At 46.9% G+C, this 17,791-nt stretch overlaps 1 protein-coding gene across 2 annotated transcripts in view; it reads right to left on the reverse strand.

Moving 5' to 3' along the window:
- SRPX (sushi repeat containing protein X-linked) overlaps window positions 1-17,791 on the reverse strand; it is a 116,237-nt gene that overhangs the window by 45,922 nt on the left and 52,524 nt on the right. Inside the window, exons 2-4 of one of the 2 annotated variants that reach the window (XM_047765413.1) lie at window positions 11,700-11,759; window positions 3,067-3,258; window positions 617-793 (exon numbers count right to left, since the gene is read on the reverse strand). In XM_047765413.1, coding sequence (XP_047621369.1) covers window positions 617-793; window positions 3,067-3,258; window positions 11,700-11,759 — 429 coding nt within the window. The remainder of the gene's footprint in view (window positions 1-616; window positions 794-3,066; window positions 3,259-11,699; window positions 11,760-17,791) is intronic. The other variant, XM_047765414.1, reaches the window with a different exon arrangement.

Below are 17,791 nucleotides of genomic sequence, written 5' to 3' on the forward strand. Positions count from 1 at the left end.
CCACCTTAGATCAGGAGCGCTCCTAAGCCCTTCAGAAAAGCCCTGAGGGGCTCATCAAAATACTGAGTGCTGGCCCCCCTCCCAGGAGTTTCTGATGGGGAGGTCTGGGGTGGGGTGGAGACTTGGCATTTCTAAAGATCCCCAACCCTAACTAAGAACAACGGCTCCACAGACACCCCCACTCCCCACCCCGCCGCCCCGCAAGGTGAAAGAGCCAAATCCCTTCCAAGTTTAGCAAACTGAGCGCTTTCTGACTCCCAGGGTCAACACAAAGGAACTAGTCTGTCAGCTCAAAGACACAGGGAGGCTCTCTGCGGACCGTCAGGCCACGGCAATAACCCTGGCTCACTGGGACAGGGCAGATCCCCGAGCCGAAGCGGCTGCTGCCATCTCAAGTCCAGAGACAAGCCCGAGGAAAGCCAGGAGCTGTGAAGTCAGCTTCAGCTAGAGACTGAGGCAAGGTCTGCGCTGAGCCAGACAAGAAGGGGCCAAGAGAACCCCTGGGCACTTACGCTTCACACATGGGACATGGATGCTTCCTTAAAAATCCACTGTACGGACAACCCCTGCTCCTCCCAAAATAGTTGCTGCTTAAGGGTTGGTGATATTTTCTTACCGACACAGGAGGCTGGCCGGCCGCTCCAGGCCTTGTTGTCCATACACGTGACTGTCCGCTCCCCTTTCAATGTGTATCCTGGCGAGCAGTAGTACTCACACCGGGAGTTAAAGTAGGCTCCGTCGACGCACTTAAACCCTCCATTTGCTGGCATGGCAAGGGTAGGACATCGTTTTTCTGAAAAAAAGAGCAAAGCAGTGAGTCAGCATTTCTTAGTTTTTGTCCACAGAGTTTTGGAGTCTGGAACCTCTGACAGCATAGGGGGAAGTTCATTGAAATATAATGGATGGTTGCATGTCGCACCGAAGGGACACAAAGTTTCACATCAAAAACAATCAAAAAAGGAGTTCCGGGAGTGCCCTTTGTGGCTCAGCAGTTAACAAACCTGACTAGGATCCACGAGGATGCATGTTCGATCCCTGGCCTCGCTCAGTGGGTTAAGGATCCGGCATTGCCATGAGCCGTGATGTACATTAGAGACGTGGCTCGGATCCCCTGTTGCTGTGGCTGTGGCACAGGCTGGCAGCTGTAGCTGCCATTTTACCCGTGGCCTGGGAAGCTCCATACACTGTGAGTGTGGCCCTAAAAAGCCAAAAAAAAAAAAGGGGAGGAGTTCCCTGGTGGTCTCGTGGTAAGGACTCAGTGCTTTCACCGCTGCCCTCGTTCAGTCTCTGGTCTGGGAATGGAGCTCTCACATCAAGGCAGTGCACGGATTGCCCTGGGTTGGCATCCCAGCTAAGCCACTGTCTTAGACTGGGTTCCTCGGAAACAGATGCTGAGACCAGGATTTATGTGCAAGTGTTTTAGTAAGAAAAGTGCTCCCAGGGAGCCCAGTGAAGGGTTGGGGAAGCGAGACAGGGGAGGTGGGGAAGGTGGCATTTCAGGTAAAGCCAGCCTCGGCCTGATCCCACGGGGGAGCTCTGGAGCCTGAAGGATAGTCTGTCCCGCCTCCAGGCAGGGTAGCTGCAAGCCCTGTCAGTCCCCTGAAGGAGCAGAGGAAATCTCTTCTCGGAAAAAAAAATCAATCGAAGGTGCACGTCTTTAAGAGCAGTGCACGCAGAAGCTGGCGGATGGACACAAAGTAGCCAGGGACATTGGGCGAAGCACTGAGGGTGACCACTCTCATCACCCAGGTGCCTAGTCTGCCCTGGCTGGATCATCTGGCTGCAGCCCCCAACCTCAGCCGCCCCAACAATAAAGTGAAAGCAGTGGCGTCCACATGAAAGTGTTGTTGCAAGAACTGCATGGATGTGAAATGCTTGCCACACAATTGAGGCTCCAGATACGACAGCTGTTTTGAACAGCAATGGCATCTAAAATGCACGTCGACAGTGCTGTGCTACCTGCAGGTTCCCAAATGAGATGTGATTTTTTCCAGGAAGCTAAAAGTCAGCCCCTGAAATGTGCTTCCAGGCTTCTCCCCTGAGGCAGCCTGCCTTTCATGGAATAAGCATCCTTGTGCAGTAATTCTCTCCCTGCCTCCCGAAGCTCTATCCCTTGGGAGAACAGCTGTCTCTACTACCAGGAGTCCATGGCGTGAGTGGCACCATTCCTGTTCTTCTGCAGGGGTTTACACCTCTGCCCGCTGTCTCTCATGCTATTCCGTGGGACCCCTGATGGCTGGGGACCCTTGATGGCAGAGCCGGTGTGTCTTGTTTATTTCCTAATCCCCAACACCTTTCCAGGGTCCAGCACTTACTGAACAGAAATAATCTGTTTGCTAAACAAACTTCTGTTCTCTCGCCTTCCCAAACAACCCATCACACCCCTCTGTCTGGATCGTGTCATCTCACTTCTGCCATATGCTAGGAACCCAATGGCTTCTGCCCACAAGAGGAGTTTCCTTTTTTCTTTCTACCGCTGCACCTGCGGCATATGGAAGTTCCCACACCAGGGGTCGAATTGGAGGTACCTATAGCTGCCGGCCTCCGCCACAGCCACAGCCATGAGGGATCCAAGCCACATCTGTGACCTACATACACCACAGCTCATGACACCACCAGATCCTTAACCCACTGAGCGAGGCCAGGGATCGAACCCATCTCCTCATGGATAGTAGACGGGTTTGATACTGCTGAGCCATGATGGGAACTCCAATGTAATTGTTGTCTTTTGTAATCCTCTTTTATGATTTTTTTTTTCTTCTTTTGGCTATGCTGCAGCACATAGAGTTCCCTGGCCAGGGATCAGATCCAAGTTGTAGTTGCTACCGACACTGCAGCCACACCGGATCCTTTACCCCACTGTGCCAGGCTGGGGATCGAACCTGTGTCCCTGTGCTCCAGAGACGCCCTGCCCTCCTCTCTCTCTTTCATTGTCGAAAGGGTTTATTGGGAAACCTTTTTCTCATCAAAGTCCACGAAACATTCACTAACAATCCCTGCTCTCACAGCACAAGACCTTTGGCCCCGATGGGCCCTGAGGTCCCACCATGGGGTTGGGCTACTCACGCTTGCAGATGACCTTGTCCGACCACCGTTTGTTTGACTGGCAGATGAGCTGGGAAGAGCCGTGCAGCTCATAGCCCTTCCGGCAGCGAATGTCACACCTGGTTCCCAGGGCTGTTTTGTAGTAGCCTCCTTGAGGGGCCCTGCAGTATACATCCCCGAACTTCACCTTGATGGGGGAGCACCACGGGGTGTCTACAGGAAGCGGAAACAAAGGACAGGAGAAACAGAAAGTCACATCTCCAGAACATGTGTCTCCTCGCTCTTGAAGTTCCTGGCTGGCTGCATTTGAGACTGTGGACCTCCAAATAGTGCCCCATATCCCTGGGTGGGCAGGTCATGATCACGAGACTAGGTGTCAGATGTATCTCAATATGGGCCCAGGTTCCTCCCGCAGTAGCTGTGTGATCTCAGACAAGTTACTTGACCTCTCTGCGTTAATACCTCTACCTACGTCATAGGGCTCATATAAGGACTAAAAAAAAAAAAAAAAAAAAAAATGCATATCAAGCACCTAGTGCAATGCCTAGCACGTGGTAAATATTCAATGACTGCTTGTTCCTTTGGGTATTTCCCTTAACTAGATATATAATTCTCTGGACTGCAACTGCTGTCATGCGAACCCTAGCGTCAACCATCTATACCACCCCCATAGTGGTGGGGAGTCAATAATTGGTTTGTTTCAATTTTTTTTCCAAGTCTGTATCCTAATCACTGTAAAAACTCATCCCACAATCTTAATTAATGCGAACGAAGCTCCAAGGTCTTCCCACAGGATATAATTTGGGCTGAAAGTCACAGAACAATTGCTTCCCATATGTTCCCAGTTAGGCCCAATTTAGGTAAGAGAGTGACAGCCTTCTCAAATGGCAAAGTTCCAGGGGGTTTTGAATTTCGTCTCTTAGTTGCCCAGAGCACAGCTAGGATGACGCTAATACATCTCAACCTCTCCCCTGGGCCTTTGGAAGGAGCTGTAAAATGAGTAGAGCCAGGCTAGCCTCTTGGTGAACTTCCCACGGTGGCCGCTGCACAATCACTGGGGACCACAGACTGCTCCCTCAAGCCTGTCCAGCTCTCCATTCCCCAAATAGGAGCCACCTCCCTACAGCTTCCAGCTCCTCATTCCACCCCAGCACCTGAGCTGTCAGCGAGTGGGGTTCGTGCGCCATCATGTGGCCAGGAAGGGAGACATTCCCTGTTGGACTTTTCCAAGAATTCTCTTCTAAGGGTGTGTTTCTGTCTGCTTCTCAGTCATGACAAATTCCTGGAACAGACCATGATGGAAAACAACATAAAAAAGAATGTGTATGCATACATTATAATGTATAATATATACATTATGTATACATATAACAGAGTCACTTTGCTGTACAGTAGAAATTGGCACATGGTAAATCAACCACACTTAAAAAAAAAAACACAGGTGCCTCGTTAGCACTGGAGATAGCACATCAGTCTCATTCAAAAAACCCCCCAAAACATGGGAGTTGCTGTTGTGGCTCAGTGGTAACGAACCCGACTAGTATCTGTGAGGATGCAGGTTCGATCCCTGGCCTCCATCAATGAGTTAAAGGATCCAGTGTTGCCTTATGGTGTAGGTCCCAGACACAGCTTGGATCCCGGGTGGCTGTGGTGTAAGCCTGCAGCCACAGCTCCAATTCAACCCCTAGCTTGGGAACTTCCATATGCTACGGATGCAGCCCTTCAAAAAAACCACAAAAAACAAATCACTGAGTTGGTGGTATAGTGGCGAGCATAGCTCCCTTCCAAAAAACAAGAGTCATGTCCAGTTCTCCTACATAGTTTTGGTTTGGTTTTGACTTTTGTGCTTGGACATCTTTGGGCTAAGGTACAGTGTTTTGCAGGCAGCTGCAAATGGGTGCTAACGTCAGAACTCAAGCAGTATTTCCTGGACTTTCTGGGGAAAGGTGATGCCCAGGCTTAGCCTAGAGTTGATTAAATCTGGCCATGTGGATACAGACTTGCAGGAGCTTACACTTGGCCTACAGGCCTTCCTTGAATAAAGTTTCCTTCCTCTGGGATTTACACATATGGTCTGTATGTGCTAACATTTTTAAATGAGAAAAATCTAGACTGTGAAGTACAAAACAGCATACATATCCCCTTTAGTTTCTTGTAAGTATAAAAGAATTCTCGAACCAGTTTTAAACGTTTTAGTTCTTTCTTTGGGAATGGCTCCAGGGAAGCCGTGAAAGTGATGTGCCAATTTCTACTGTACAGCAAAGTGACTTGGTTATAGATATGCATGATGTATATATTATACATGATAATGTATGCATACACATTCTTTTTTGTGTTATTTTCCATCATGGTCTGTCCCAGGAATTTGTCATGACTATCAAGATCATAGGTAAACGAGAACCTTTGGGGGATGTTTGCTTAGAATGGCCAAGCTGGAGTTCCCGTCGTGGTGCAGTGGTTAACGAATCCGAGTAGGAACCATGAGGTTGTGGGTTCAGTCCCTGGCCTTGCTCAGTGGGTTCAGGATCCGGCGTTGCCGTGAGCTGTGGTGTAGGTTGCAGACGTGGCTCGGATCCCACGTTGCTGTGGCTGTGGTGTAGGCCGGTGGCTGCAGCTCCAATTCGACCCCTAGCCTGGGAACCTCCACATGCTGCGGGAGTGGCCCTGGAAAAGGAAAAAAAAAAAAAAAGACAAAGGTAAGGGAACTTTCTGCCTTGAAACAAACCCATGAGGTTGCAGGTTTGATCCCTGGCCTTGCTCCATGGGTTAAGGATCTGGCGTTGCCGTGAGCTGTGGTGTAGGTTGCAGACGTGGCTCGGATCCCACGTTGCTGTGGCTGTGGTGTAGGCCGGTGGCTGCAGCTCCAATTCGACCCCTAGCCTGGGAACCTCCACATGCTGCGGGAGTGGCCCTGGAAAAGGAAAAAAAAAAAAAAAGACAAAGGTAAGGGAACTTTCTGCCTTGAAACAAACCCATGAGGTTGCAGGTTTGATCCCTGGCCTTGCTCCATGGGTTAAGGATCTGGCGTTGCCGTGAGCTGTGGTGTAGGTTGCAGACGTGGCTCGGATCCCACGTTGCTGTGGCTGTGGTGTAGGCCGGTGGCTGCAGCTCCAATTCGACCCCTAGCCTGGGAACCTCCACATGCTGCGGGAGTGGCCCTGGAAAAGGAAAAAAAAAAAAAAAAGACAAAGGTAAGGGAACTTTCTGCCTTGAAACAAACCCATGAGGTTGCAGGTTTGATCCCTGGCCTTGCTCCATGGGTTAAGGATCTGGCGTTGCCGTGAGCTGTGGTGTAGGTTGCAGACGTGGCTCGGATCCCACGTTGCTGTGGCTGTGGTGTAGGCCGGTGGCTGCAGCTCCAATTCGACCCCTAGCCTGGGAACCTCCACATGCTGCGGGAGTGGCCCTGGAAAAGGAAAAAAAAAAAAAAAGACAAAGGTAAGGGAACTTTCTGCCTTGAAACAAACCCATGAGGTTGCAGGTTTGATCCCTGGCCTTGCTCCATGGGTTAAGGATCTGGCGTTGCCGTGAGCTGTGGTGTAGGTTGCAGACGTGGCTCGGATCCCACGTTGCTGTGGCTGTGGTGTAGGCCGGTGGCTGCAGCTCCAATTCGACCCCTAGCCTGGGAACCTCCACATGCTGCGGGAGTGGCCCTGGAAAAGGAAAAAAAAAAAAAAAGACAAAGGTAAGGGAACTTTCTGCCTTGAAACAAACCCATGAGGTTGCAGGTTTGATCCCTGGCCTTGCTCCATGGGTTAAGGATCTGGCGTTGCCGTGAGCTGTGGTGTAGGTCACGGATGCGGCTCGGATCCTGCGTGGCTGTGGCTCTGGTGTAGGCCGGTGGCTACAGCTCCGATTTGACCCCTAGCCTGGGAACCTCCCTATGCTGCGGGAGCAGCCCAAGAAATGGCAAAAAGACAAAAGAAAAAAAAGAATGGCCAAGCTGTAGCTATTTCTTCTATAACCAAAAGGCTTTAAGATACCTTGTGGAAAAATCCATTGGTGCATACAATCAAAAAAAACAGATTTGGCACCAACCGGCTTCTGCGATGACTAGCAGTGAGGTATATTTCTCTCTCCCTCTCTCTCTCTGCCTTTCTTTTCCAACTGTAAGAGGAAAGACCACCCACAAGGAAGCTCCAAAATGCATTTGGTGTTTTTAACCCCAAAGAAGCACTTTTTATACTTCATCAGGAAGAACTTCATGGTCCATAGCCTAAAAATCATCGGTCGCTTTAGATTTTGTCATCTCCGCCACCCCCAGCTTCGCCCTAACGTCCCCACTGCCTCACACCCTCTTAGTGCCCCTGTCTGCCCTGTTGCCCTTCCGGACTGCAATGCTTCTTTGTTTCCCAATCTTTAGCCTTTTCCTCTTGCCAACTGGTCCCCTTCACTGCCCCTGTTCCCATCATATTACAGGCCAAACCCTGGATCCCTTGACTGAGAGAAAAAGTCCCCATTGGAGACAGCAGAAGAGCAAAGAGGTGAGAATAAATACGGGAGACCCAAAGGAAGATGATGAAAAATAGTGAGCTAGCAGAGGGTGGGTGAGAGAACTCTGCCAGACTCAGGTGGTCTGGGCACACATTATCATCTCCTAGTAACCCTGAACCATTCGGTTTTTTTTGGTTTTTTTGTTTTGTTTTTTGTTTTGTTTTTTTTTTTTTTTTTTGGCCATGCCCAGGGCATGCGGAAGTTCCCAGGCCAGGGGTCAAACCCACGCCACAGCAGTGATACAACCCACAGCAGTGCCAGCACCAGATCCTTAACTGCTAGCCCACTAGGGAACTCCCTCAGTAAATTTTTCAGGGAATTAGATTCCTAATCCGTAAGAGACGAGAGTGGATTAAATTATTTTCAAGGTTCCATCTAGCTTTTTGTTTGTTTTAGTTTTTTGTCTTTTCTAGGGCCACACCTGCTGCATATGGAGGTTCCCAGGCTAGGGGTCGAATCGGAGCTACAGCTGCCGGCCTACACCAGAGCCACAGCAACGCCGGATCCGAGCCGCGTCTGCGACCTACACCTCAGCTCACGGCAACGCCAGATCCTTAACCCACTGAGCAAGGCCAGGGATCGAACCCGCAACCTCCTGGTTCCTAGTCGGATTCGTTAACCACTGAGCCACGACGGGACCTCCCCATCTAGCTTTGAAGTTGTATGATCCAAATTCTGTCTCACGCTTCTCCTATCCTCTACCCATCTCACACCTATGCCTACCTCCTTACTCCTTCTTCTGACTGATACCTCTGGGGCATCTCTTGTAACCCTTCCAGCTGAAGGCAAATCCTTTTTACAAACTGGGTCCTGATCACAATTCCGCAGATGTACAACCCAGAAGGGCAGCCAATTCTCTACTTGCTTTTCACTCAAATGTTGAAAACACTCACATCCTCCAGCTTCTGGACTTCGGCGTGAGTTTAGCTGGGACATAATTTCAGGGTAAACTAATACGAGGCAGTACAGCCACAACTGTGAGCACAGACCCACACATTATGGTCGTCTTTTCCATAAATGTGTCCAGGACAGATCCTTAAGGCTAGCAAGTGCCTTACAGAAGCACCTGCATATGCATCTATCACACACTCACATATGTTAGTTTAACCATGCAATTCACCTTTTTTTTTTTTTTTTTTAGGGCCGCACCTGCAGCATATGGAAGTTCCTGGGCTAGGGGTCAAATTGGAGCTGCAGCTTCAGGCCTACGCCACAGCCACTCTAGATCCTTAACCCACTGAGCAAGGCCAGGGCTCGAACCCACATCCTCACAGACACCAGGTCGGGTTCTCAACCTGCTGAGCTACCACAGGAACTTGCGTAGATTTTTTTTTTTGTCTTTTTTGTTGTTGTTGTTGTTGCTATTTCTTGGGCCGCTCCCGCGGCATATGGAGGTTCCCAGGCTAGGGGTCGAATCGGAGCTATAGCCACTGGCCTACGCCAGAGCCACAGCAACACGGGATCCGAGCCGCGTCTGCAACCTACACCACAGCTCACAGCAATGCTGGATCCTTAACCCACTGAGCAAGGGCAGGGACCGAACCCGCAACCTCATGGTTCCTAGTCGGATTCGTTAACCACTGCGCCACGATGGGAACTCCTTTTTTTCTTTTTTTTTTACTTGGATGTTCTGAGTCTTCAAATCCTAGCAGTGCTGGCTCTGCATCCCAAAGCTGTGCTGTTGTCAACATGTGTATGTGGGGGGCGGGGAAGCTTGTATTTATTTATTCTCAAAAGGAATTTCTTTTGGATTACTTCCCAAGGCAAATCTTTGGAAGATATTTTGACATTTTAAGAGCCCAGCAGTGACAGTCATTAAAAAGTCAGCGAGTGACTTGAAGTCCGTGTAAACACCATGAGTTAAAGTGAATTCACGAAACGTTTAACATAGAAGTTGAAATAAAGAAGGCTCTTATGCTGCTTCAATTAAGACAGGGTTTATTTAGGGCGAAACCGAGACTGATTATTCAGGAAAGCTTTTTCATCTCCCTGGGCCAATGTGGAATTCCCAGGGTAAGCAGTGTCATGCGGCAGACTAATGACGAGCCGCTAGTAACGTGGGGCCGTTGATCTAAAACATCTGGATTTCAGACCCGATAGTCATGTTTGCCAGCTGTGCGACTCTGGGCAAAGCCACCTCCCCTCGCTACCCTGTGCTTCCTTCATCCATAAATAAGCAGTAACAACATATCTCTATGGGCTTTCCTCCTTCCCTTATTTGTGCGAAGATATGATGGCCTTCCAAGCAAAAGAAACAAAAGCAATGCTTGCCACATTCTGCGAACACGGTAAATGTTGGTTACATTTCACTTTCTCCTGTCATTTATAAATGTTATCAATTATCAATTTAATTCAAAGAAACAGTTATTGAGCAGATATACTCTGTGCCGGACACTGTGTAGAGGCCTGATGATCTACAATTCATCCCCCTGCTAACGATGGCTTGCCTCTCAATGTTAAAACTGAAAAAATTGAACAATGAAAACAACTTCCTAAGAAGCATTTATTCTTAAACATAACCAGGTAAACTCTAGGGCAGGGGCGTATTTTGGCCATCTGGTCTACCTCCCCCACTTGCAATGCTGCGAGATGAGGATAAACACTGGAATGGTGATCTGAGGGCACTAGGTAACTGCTCTTGCACATGTGAGGGGTCGCATGTGCACACATGCATTTTAGGAAGAGTTTTCAATAAGGGACACCAAAAAAAAAAAAAAAGATTTTTTCAAAACTCTCAATTAATTAAGAATAGGAATCAGAACACCACTTTACTCCAAACCTCTAATTAAGTTTGTGCTTTGCTTGGCTGGTTAATTCCTGAGGCAATAATATATGAGCTGTGGATAGGAATGAGTATTTGTGTTCACAGGTCATAAGCAAACCTGGACTATGCTCCTGGTGCCACGTGGTCATAGGCACCAGTCATCATATTAGAAAGGCTGTTCATGGAGTTCCCGTCGTGGCTCAGTGGTTAACGAATCCAACTAGGAACCATGAGGTTGCAGGTTTGATCCCTGGCCTTGCTCGGTGGGTTAAGGATCCAGGGCTGCTGTGAGCTGGGGTGTAGATCGCAGATGTGGCTCGGAAATGGCGTGGCCGTGGCTGTGGCGTAGGCCGATGGCTACAGCTGTGATTCAACCCCTAGCCTGGGAACCTCCATATGCCGTGGGTGTGGCCCTAAAAAGACAAAAGGCAAAAAAAAAAAGGGCTGTTCACTGGTGTGGAAAACAACTGAAGGACTCTCTCCAACCAAGGGCTGACCAGTACTACCCTGATTCTCCTATAACTTAGATCACGACAGAACAAGGGAGTGTCCTCTTGCCAGAATGTAGACAGATTTCCTGGACAAAATGCCACAATGGCAACTTTATCAACCAATTCTCTTCAACTTATTTCTCAATGGTAAAAAAGTACTGGATTCAAAGAGAAATAATCTACATTTCCTCTCACTTTTCCCAAGGCTCCCCTAAGCTTCAGAAAAACGACTCACCCGTAGAAATATAGGTGGACATACTTACCTGAGCCTGCATAGAAGTTCTCGATTGGGCTTTGTATACCTGCTGGAGGGGGTGGATTGCCGAATGTGTAGAGATGAAGCTCTTTATCATTAGATTAAGGTTTCATTGGGCAACACCCCTTACTCATCATTTCAGGAGCCAAGCTGGACTCAGACAGAGCACAATGAAACGAGCTTATGAAAATCAAGTTTTCTCATTCCCCATTCATTTCAGTACATTAGCAGCACTGGGTCCAGATGTGACCTTGGGTGGTTCACTCTGGACGATTCTGGCTGTAATGTATGAATCAGGCAGAACTCATGGCTTGATTTTCACTTTCATCAGCTAGAGTTTGGCTTTGCAGAAGTAAGGACAGGAGAGAAACTTATGAAAATAAAATGACCACTGGGGTGCTGAAGGACAGCACTGCAGAGATTTCCAAATGCTTTTTGTTCTCTTTTCATTTGGTTTTCTTTATTTTCTTTCAAATGGGGGCGGGGGGGGCCTATGCGTATTAATGTTTAAACATGTTGTTTTCTCGACAGGTAATGAGAATTTAAAATGTGTTGTCTGGTCACTTTATTAGAGTCTGCTCTGCAGGGCAAGAAGCAAAGTCCTCCTGGCATCAGCAGGTCCTCCTTAGCACAGAAGCAAAGCATTCACCTTTATATCTAGCGTATGAATACCCGACTTCATCGTCTTCTAGCGGTGAGTCTCCAGATCCTACAATAAAAAAGAATAGAAACTGCAGCAAGAAAAGCCACATGATATGGACGAAAATCTCAAAGCACTGCTTCGGCAGAGTCCATGCAAGAGGGGCTATTAGAACGCAGAGCCAAGAGTAAAAGCTTCTGTGGCCATTCGTGAAGGGACAGGGGACCTCTGAGAGTGAACCTGGCTGGGCTGACTTTGCCAGGCCCAATCAAGATTGGCCTCAAACTGTTTTGAAATCACCCCATGCCAAGTGAAGTTCTGGATTCGGGACTGAAAGAAAGTCAACTGTACTCTGAGAAGATGCCAGTGGATGCGAATCTCGTGCCAGGGGAGACGCAGTAAAATGTGTGTGACTCAGACGTGCCCCAGAGTTTCTCCAGCACTCAAAGAAAACCTGGTGGAACGGGGTGTTTCTGGAGCCTGAAAACCAGTCCACCTTGTGAAATGAACTTGGGGGGGAGGATAAGGAGGCACATCAAATGTCTTATCTTAATGACAGGAGAAATACAAAGCTGCCTTGGGATATTAGTAGGAAATGAGGGCTGAAATTGAGGATCTGGATGTTTATTCAAAACTTCTCACCAAGGCATGGCTAAAGTCAAATTTCTTCATGAGTCCTGCTACCCTTGAAAACCACAACCGCAGGGAGAAAGCCTGTATTTAATTTAAAAATTTAAACTCATTTGGAAGTTGGAACGGAGTCATTTTTTTCAAATGGGAAACACTGAATTCCAGTAAACGGGAGATGCTTAATCTTTAAAGCAGACCCAGACTTCAAAGCGATCATCTTACATGCAGAGATCTTTCCCTCAAGCCCTCCTAGTCTGATCACTAACTGCTGAGTTAGCACCGTCTTGATCACACATTTACCCGCAGGGACCTGCAACCATCACAGCTAAGAACCCTCTCTTTTAGGAGGTTATTCGAATCTCTATGCAGGATGAGTGAACTGAGTAATTGTCCTGCTCCGCTTGTATTCTGGACGAGAGGTGGCGAGTGTAGAAACTGAACGTCGGAAGTAATGAAGGCCAGACCATGGCCATTTGAAAAGGACCGTCCCCACCAGAGGAGCCCCGTCCTGTGCTCTCCGCTCTGCTCCAGCTCCCGTTACCTGGTCTCTGACCACCCAGACAGGTACCACGTGACACAAAACCATTCCTTATTCCTTATTGAAAAGGGAACACGAAACTGTTCAGGAAAGCAATCTAGCGAGATGACTCCAAAAGCCTACTACATCCAGTGAGTCCACTTCTGGGGCATCTATGCCAAAGAAATAATGTGAAGTATAGAAGAAGAATTTGTTTGCAATGTCATTTAAAATAGCCAGAGACCATAAAGTGACCAAATGACCAATATTATGGTTACGCAAACCATAGCGTATTCATTGGATATAATATCATGTAGCCATTAAAATGTTCATAAAGGGTTACAATAGCACAGGAAAAGCTTATGTTATAACATGAAGTGAAAAATGTGCTATAACCAAATTATATACGTGGCATGATTTATAACAATGTAAAACAGAGTTAAGGAGTTCCCGTCGTGGCGCAGTGGTTAACGAATCCGACTAGGAACCATGAGGTTGCAGGTTCGGTCCCTGGCCTTGCTCAGTGGGTTAAGGATCCGGCGTTGCCGTGAGCTGGGGTGTAGGTTGCAGATGCGGCTCAGATCCCACGTTGCTGTGGCTCTGGCGTAGGCCGGGGGCTGCAGCTCTGATTCGACCCCTAGCCTGGGAACCTCCATATGCCGCGGGAGTGGCCCAAAGAAATAGCAAAAAAGACAAAAAAAATAAAAATAAAAAAATAAATCAGAGTTAAAAGAAATAATGCATAGGAGTTCCTGTCGTGGCTCAGCAGAAACGAACATGACTAGCATCCCTGAGGACGCAGGTTCGATCCCTGGCCTCGCTCAGTGGGTTAAGCATCCAGTGTTGCTGTGAGCTATGGTGTAGGTTGCAGATGCGGCTCAGATCTGGCATTGCTGTGGCCGTGGTGTAGGCCGGCGGCTACAGCGCCGACTCGACCCCTAGCCCGGGAACCTCCATATGCTGCGGGTGTGGCCCGAAAATTTTAAAAAGTAAAAAATAAAGAAATAAACAATGCATAGCAGAGTCTGTGATAATTGGATGCTCTTCTGTCTCATAAATTTTCTATTATAAACGTATTATTTTCATAATGGAAAATACATTTTATTTATTAGGAATGTTAATGCAAAGAAGTTTGGTTTCCAAACTCTATTTTGAACACTTTAGAAATGATGGAGAATCTGATGGCTCTTCTCTCCTACCCTGCCCCCATTTCCCTCCACAGAGTTGACCTGGAATTCCTCCAAAAATTACTGAATTCCCCAGCTCCATATGGCGCATTTCCAAGCGTTGAGAGATCTGTCTTCTATTAAGAGCCCTTCTCTCTTTCCCAAGTCATCCTGACCTCCTTATAATCCATCTAGGCAGTAAGAGGCCCTGGGCTTCTTCCTGACTCTAAGCAAAGAAGACAAGTGTCACAGGTTGGGCTCTCTGGGAAGTACCTTCGAAGACGGAGTTTGGTTCACAGGATGTTTATTAGGGATCAGGACCTAAGTGGGTTTGGATAGAGGGAGAAGTCAAGCTGTGAAGTCTGCCCAGTGACAGCTTCTTGGGCTAAAATGGCTGGACCTTTATATCGCAACCTCAATCAGCCATGGGACCTGGCCCACCTTGAGAAGGACATTGAACTTGGCTGAAGCCCTCACAATCGCCAAGGCAATCTCTGAAGGGACTGAAAGCTGCGGGTGTCTGAGAACAGAATGACCTGCAGCTGAGACAACCGGTCCTTCCTGGAAGGAAGATCGGCTCGGGGCATCTCCGTGACCATCACAACAACACGCACTCGCTGAGAATGAACCGGAGATGGGTGAACCCATGAGGAGGGGGCCTCCATAGAGATGGGGAGGGACGGAGACCCACCAGAGAGCCAGGTGCACCTGGGGGGCACAGCCCCACTTTAGCAGTACATCAGCATTCTAAGTCAGACACATCACACATTGTTTATTACAGTGACAATTAAACATCTAACAATAGGGGAATGAAGGAGTAAACCATTTACCTTCTATCAACAAGCTATTTTACAGCCACTAATCAAGTTGGGAATGGGAAAATACATTATGAAATACAGCTAAGCAGAAAACCAGATACTGCAAACCATATACAGGATGAAGTCAAGTGTGAAACTGAAAAAAAAAAAAATATATATATAATATTGACACTTATAGAAATGTCAAATTTGGAATATAAGAAGACTCTAGTCAGTGGGCGAAAAGGTCAATCCATATGCTAGGATTAATTGGCTAGGCATATAATGAAAAAAGACTGAGTCCTCTATCTTACACCATACCAAAAAAATAATTTCTAGACAGTTTATAGACAAAGTCTGAAAGCCAAAAAGTTGAGAAAAATGAAGAATATCTGCATAATCATGAGGTAGGGAAAGACAATCAAGCAAAAATTATACACCCTAATGCATAAAGAAAAATATTGCTATACTTCATTACATAAAAATGTAAAACTCCTAAGCAATTAAAGACACAAATTTAAAGCCAAGACCCAGACTGGGTGAAAATATGTGCAGTGCATATAAGGCAGAATTATTAACCAGGACATATAAAGAAGATAGTCTAACAGGAAAAAAAAAAAGGCCAACTACAAACAGGGTCTTTATAGAAAATTACCTGAATTTGAAGCAAATACCACAAAATGTTATTATGAAAAATCTTCAACCTCACTGGCCATCAGGATAATATATATCAAGAGAGCAATTTCTACTCATGAGATTGGCAAAAATTTAACTGTCAAGGATGTCATAATACTAGAAATCTCAAGCTCTGCTGGTGGAAGTACAATTGTATAACTAGGCTGGAGAGGAATTTTACAGTACATTTGAAACTACCTTCAAATCAGCGGTACTTGTTTCTCAAATGCCTCAGGAATTCCAGCATAGAGCAGGAGTGGCCACTAGAATGTTCCCTGCGGCACTGTCATCATTAAAAGCAAATGTATAAGACCATCCCTAGAAATGAATGGTGGTGTACTCAAAGGATAGGAAGCTGTAAACGTTAAAATGAGTAAACTTGATCTACATGAAACAAGGTGAAATCTCAAAACACACAATGCATAGTGAATAAAAGCAAGCTGCATAAGAAATAAGGCGTGAGATCAAATATATAAATTTTTTTTCTTTTTGGTCTTTTCGAGGGCCTCACCTTCGGCATATGGAGGTTCCCAGGCTAGGGGTCCAATCGGAGCTGTTGCTACTGGCCTACACCACAGCCACAGCAACACCAGATCTGAGACGCGTCTGCGACCTACACCACAGCTCATGGCAATGCTGGATCCTTAACCCAATGAGTGAGGACAGGGATCGAACCTGCAACTTCATGGTTCCTATTCGGATTTGTTCACCACTGAGCCATGAGGGAAACTCCACAAATACATAAAATATTCTAATGCAGAAAATAATACTACATGTTTTCTATAGATACGCAGTCAACTCATAATGGATTGGAAAGATGTACATCAACTTCATGTTAGTGGCTTCCTGTGGGCAGGGATGACGGGGAAGGAACTCAGAAATACACACACTGGAGCCATTCGTCGATATTTATCTTAGATCTTACAAATGTAAAAGATCTGAAGCAAATATGGAAAAATGTTTATACCCGTTGACTCTAGATGGCAAATACTTTTCTTATATTTGAAATACTCTGTTCTTGAAAAAGGAAGAAAGGAAAGGAGGGAGAAAAGAAAGAAGTGGAGAAGGTGGCTGGAAGAACACACCAGCAACGTCAACCGGAGCGGTAGAATTAATGGGTGAAAATTTCCCCCCTTTTTTTCTTTTCGAGTTTTCTTCATTGAGCCCATCATTATTTAAAATTTTTGAGAACACAGACTGAATAACTGTTAAAGACAAAAAATGGTGGACTGTGGCATCCGATATGTATAATTCATTTCTCACTGCTGCAAGTCCTCACATCCCACAGCCTTGCTATACATCTAAAGGGACTGCTACACAAGTTCAGGGCCAACCATGAGAAACTGAACTTCTATACTCTGGGTTCGGCGTTTACTCCACTTCCCCGTCACCTGCACACACGACACCTACAGTGAGCTCTGACCTTGCTCGTTGCCTCCAGGGGGTCTCGGGGATAAAGCACATGCAATGCTAAACCACAAGTTCAAGACCACAGGCTCGACTCAAGTGCCATTTGAAAAGTGGTAGATGTTTGCCTAAAGAGGACACCTCCAGGTTACACCGTGAGAAAAGTCTCTATAATGAGCCGAAGGAGATAATAAGATGGTTAGCATCACCATCTGCACGGTAGCATTCTCCCTAGCCTGGTAAAGGAGCTGTTCCGTTCATTTGTTTCTTTGGATAGCTCCCTCAAACCCCAAACCAGGCATTCTCCCTACTGCTCTTGTTTAAATAGAGCCCGCAAGGCAGTTCAGATGATCTCCATTCAGAATTCTGACCGAATTAGCAGCTCACACATATTGGTCCATCCACCTCCGCTTAGATCACAACCCACTAATTCTCTCTCACTGCCTATTTTGCACTCATAGGCAAACAGCACATGGCCTCTTCAGCAATGTGATAACCAGTATGCCTGGGAAGAGTGGGCGCTCCAAAGGAAGATCCATCTGTGAAAGATGAAGAATCTACCCAGCAGCCACTCTCCTCTTTCTTCTTGCTAGATGACCCCATGCTGTATTCAGAAGCAACGTGCCCTTCCCCAGGAGATGAACTGTGATGACTCTAAGTTAGAAACTCCCCTTTGCCAATGATTATTCCAGGGGTAGGCATGAAACCCAGTATTGTCCAATGGCAAGTAAAAAATAAATCGACTTTGGGCAAATAGGGCTTAAGGGAAAGACTTTCTCCCTGATAAAAGAGAGAAGTGCACAAGAAGTGCCCTCTCTTCTTCCTTCATGCTTTGGGAGCTATTATTACACAAGGAACAATGCCTGAAACTATAGCAGCCACTTTGTAACCATGAGGTCTCAGGGCTAA

This window comes from Phacochoerus africanus, chromosome X (genome assembly GCF_016906955.1).
Source record: "Phacochoerus africanus isolate WHEZ1 chromosome X, ROS_Pafr_v1, whole genome shotgun sequence".
Classification (NCBI taxonomy): Eukaryota; Metazoa; Chordata; class Mammalia; order Artiodactyla; family Suidae; genus Phacochoerus; species Phacochoerus africanus.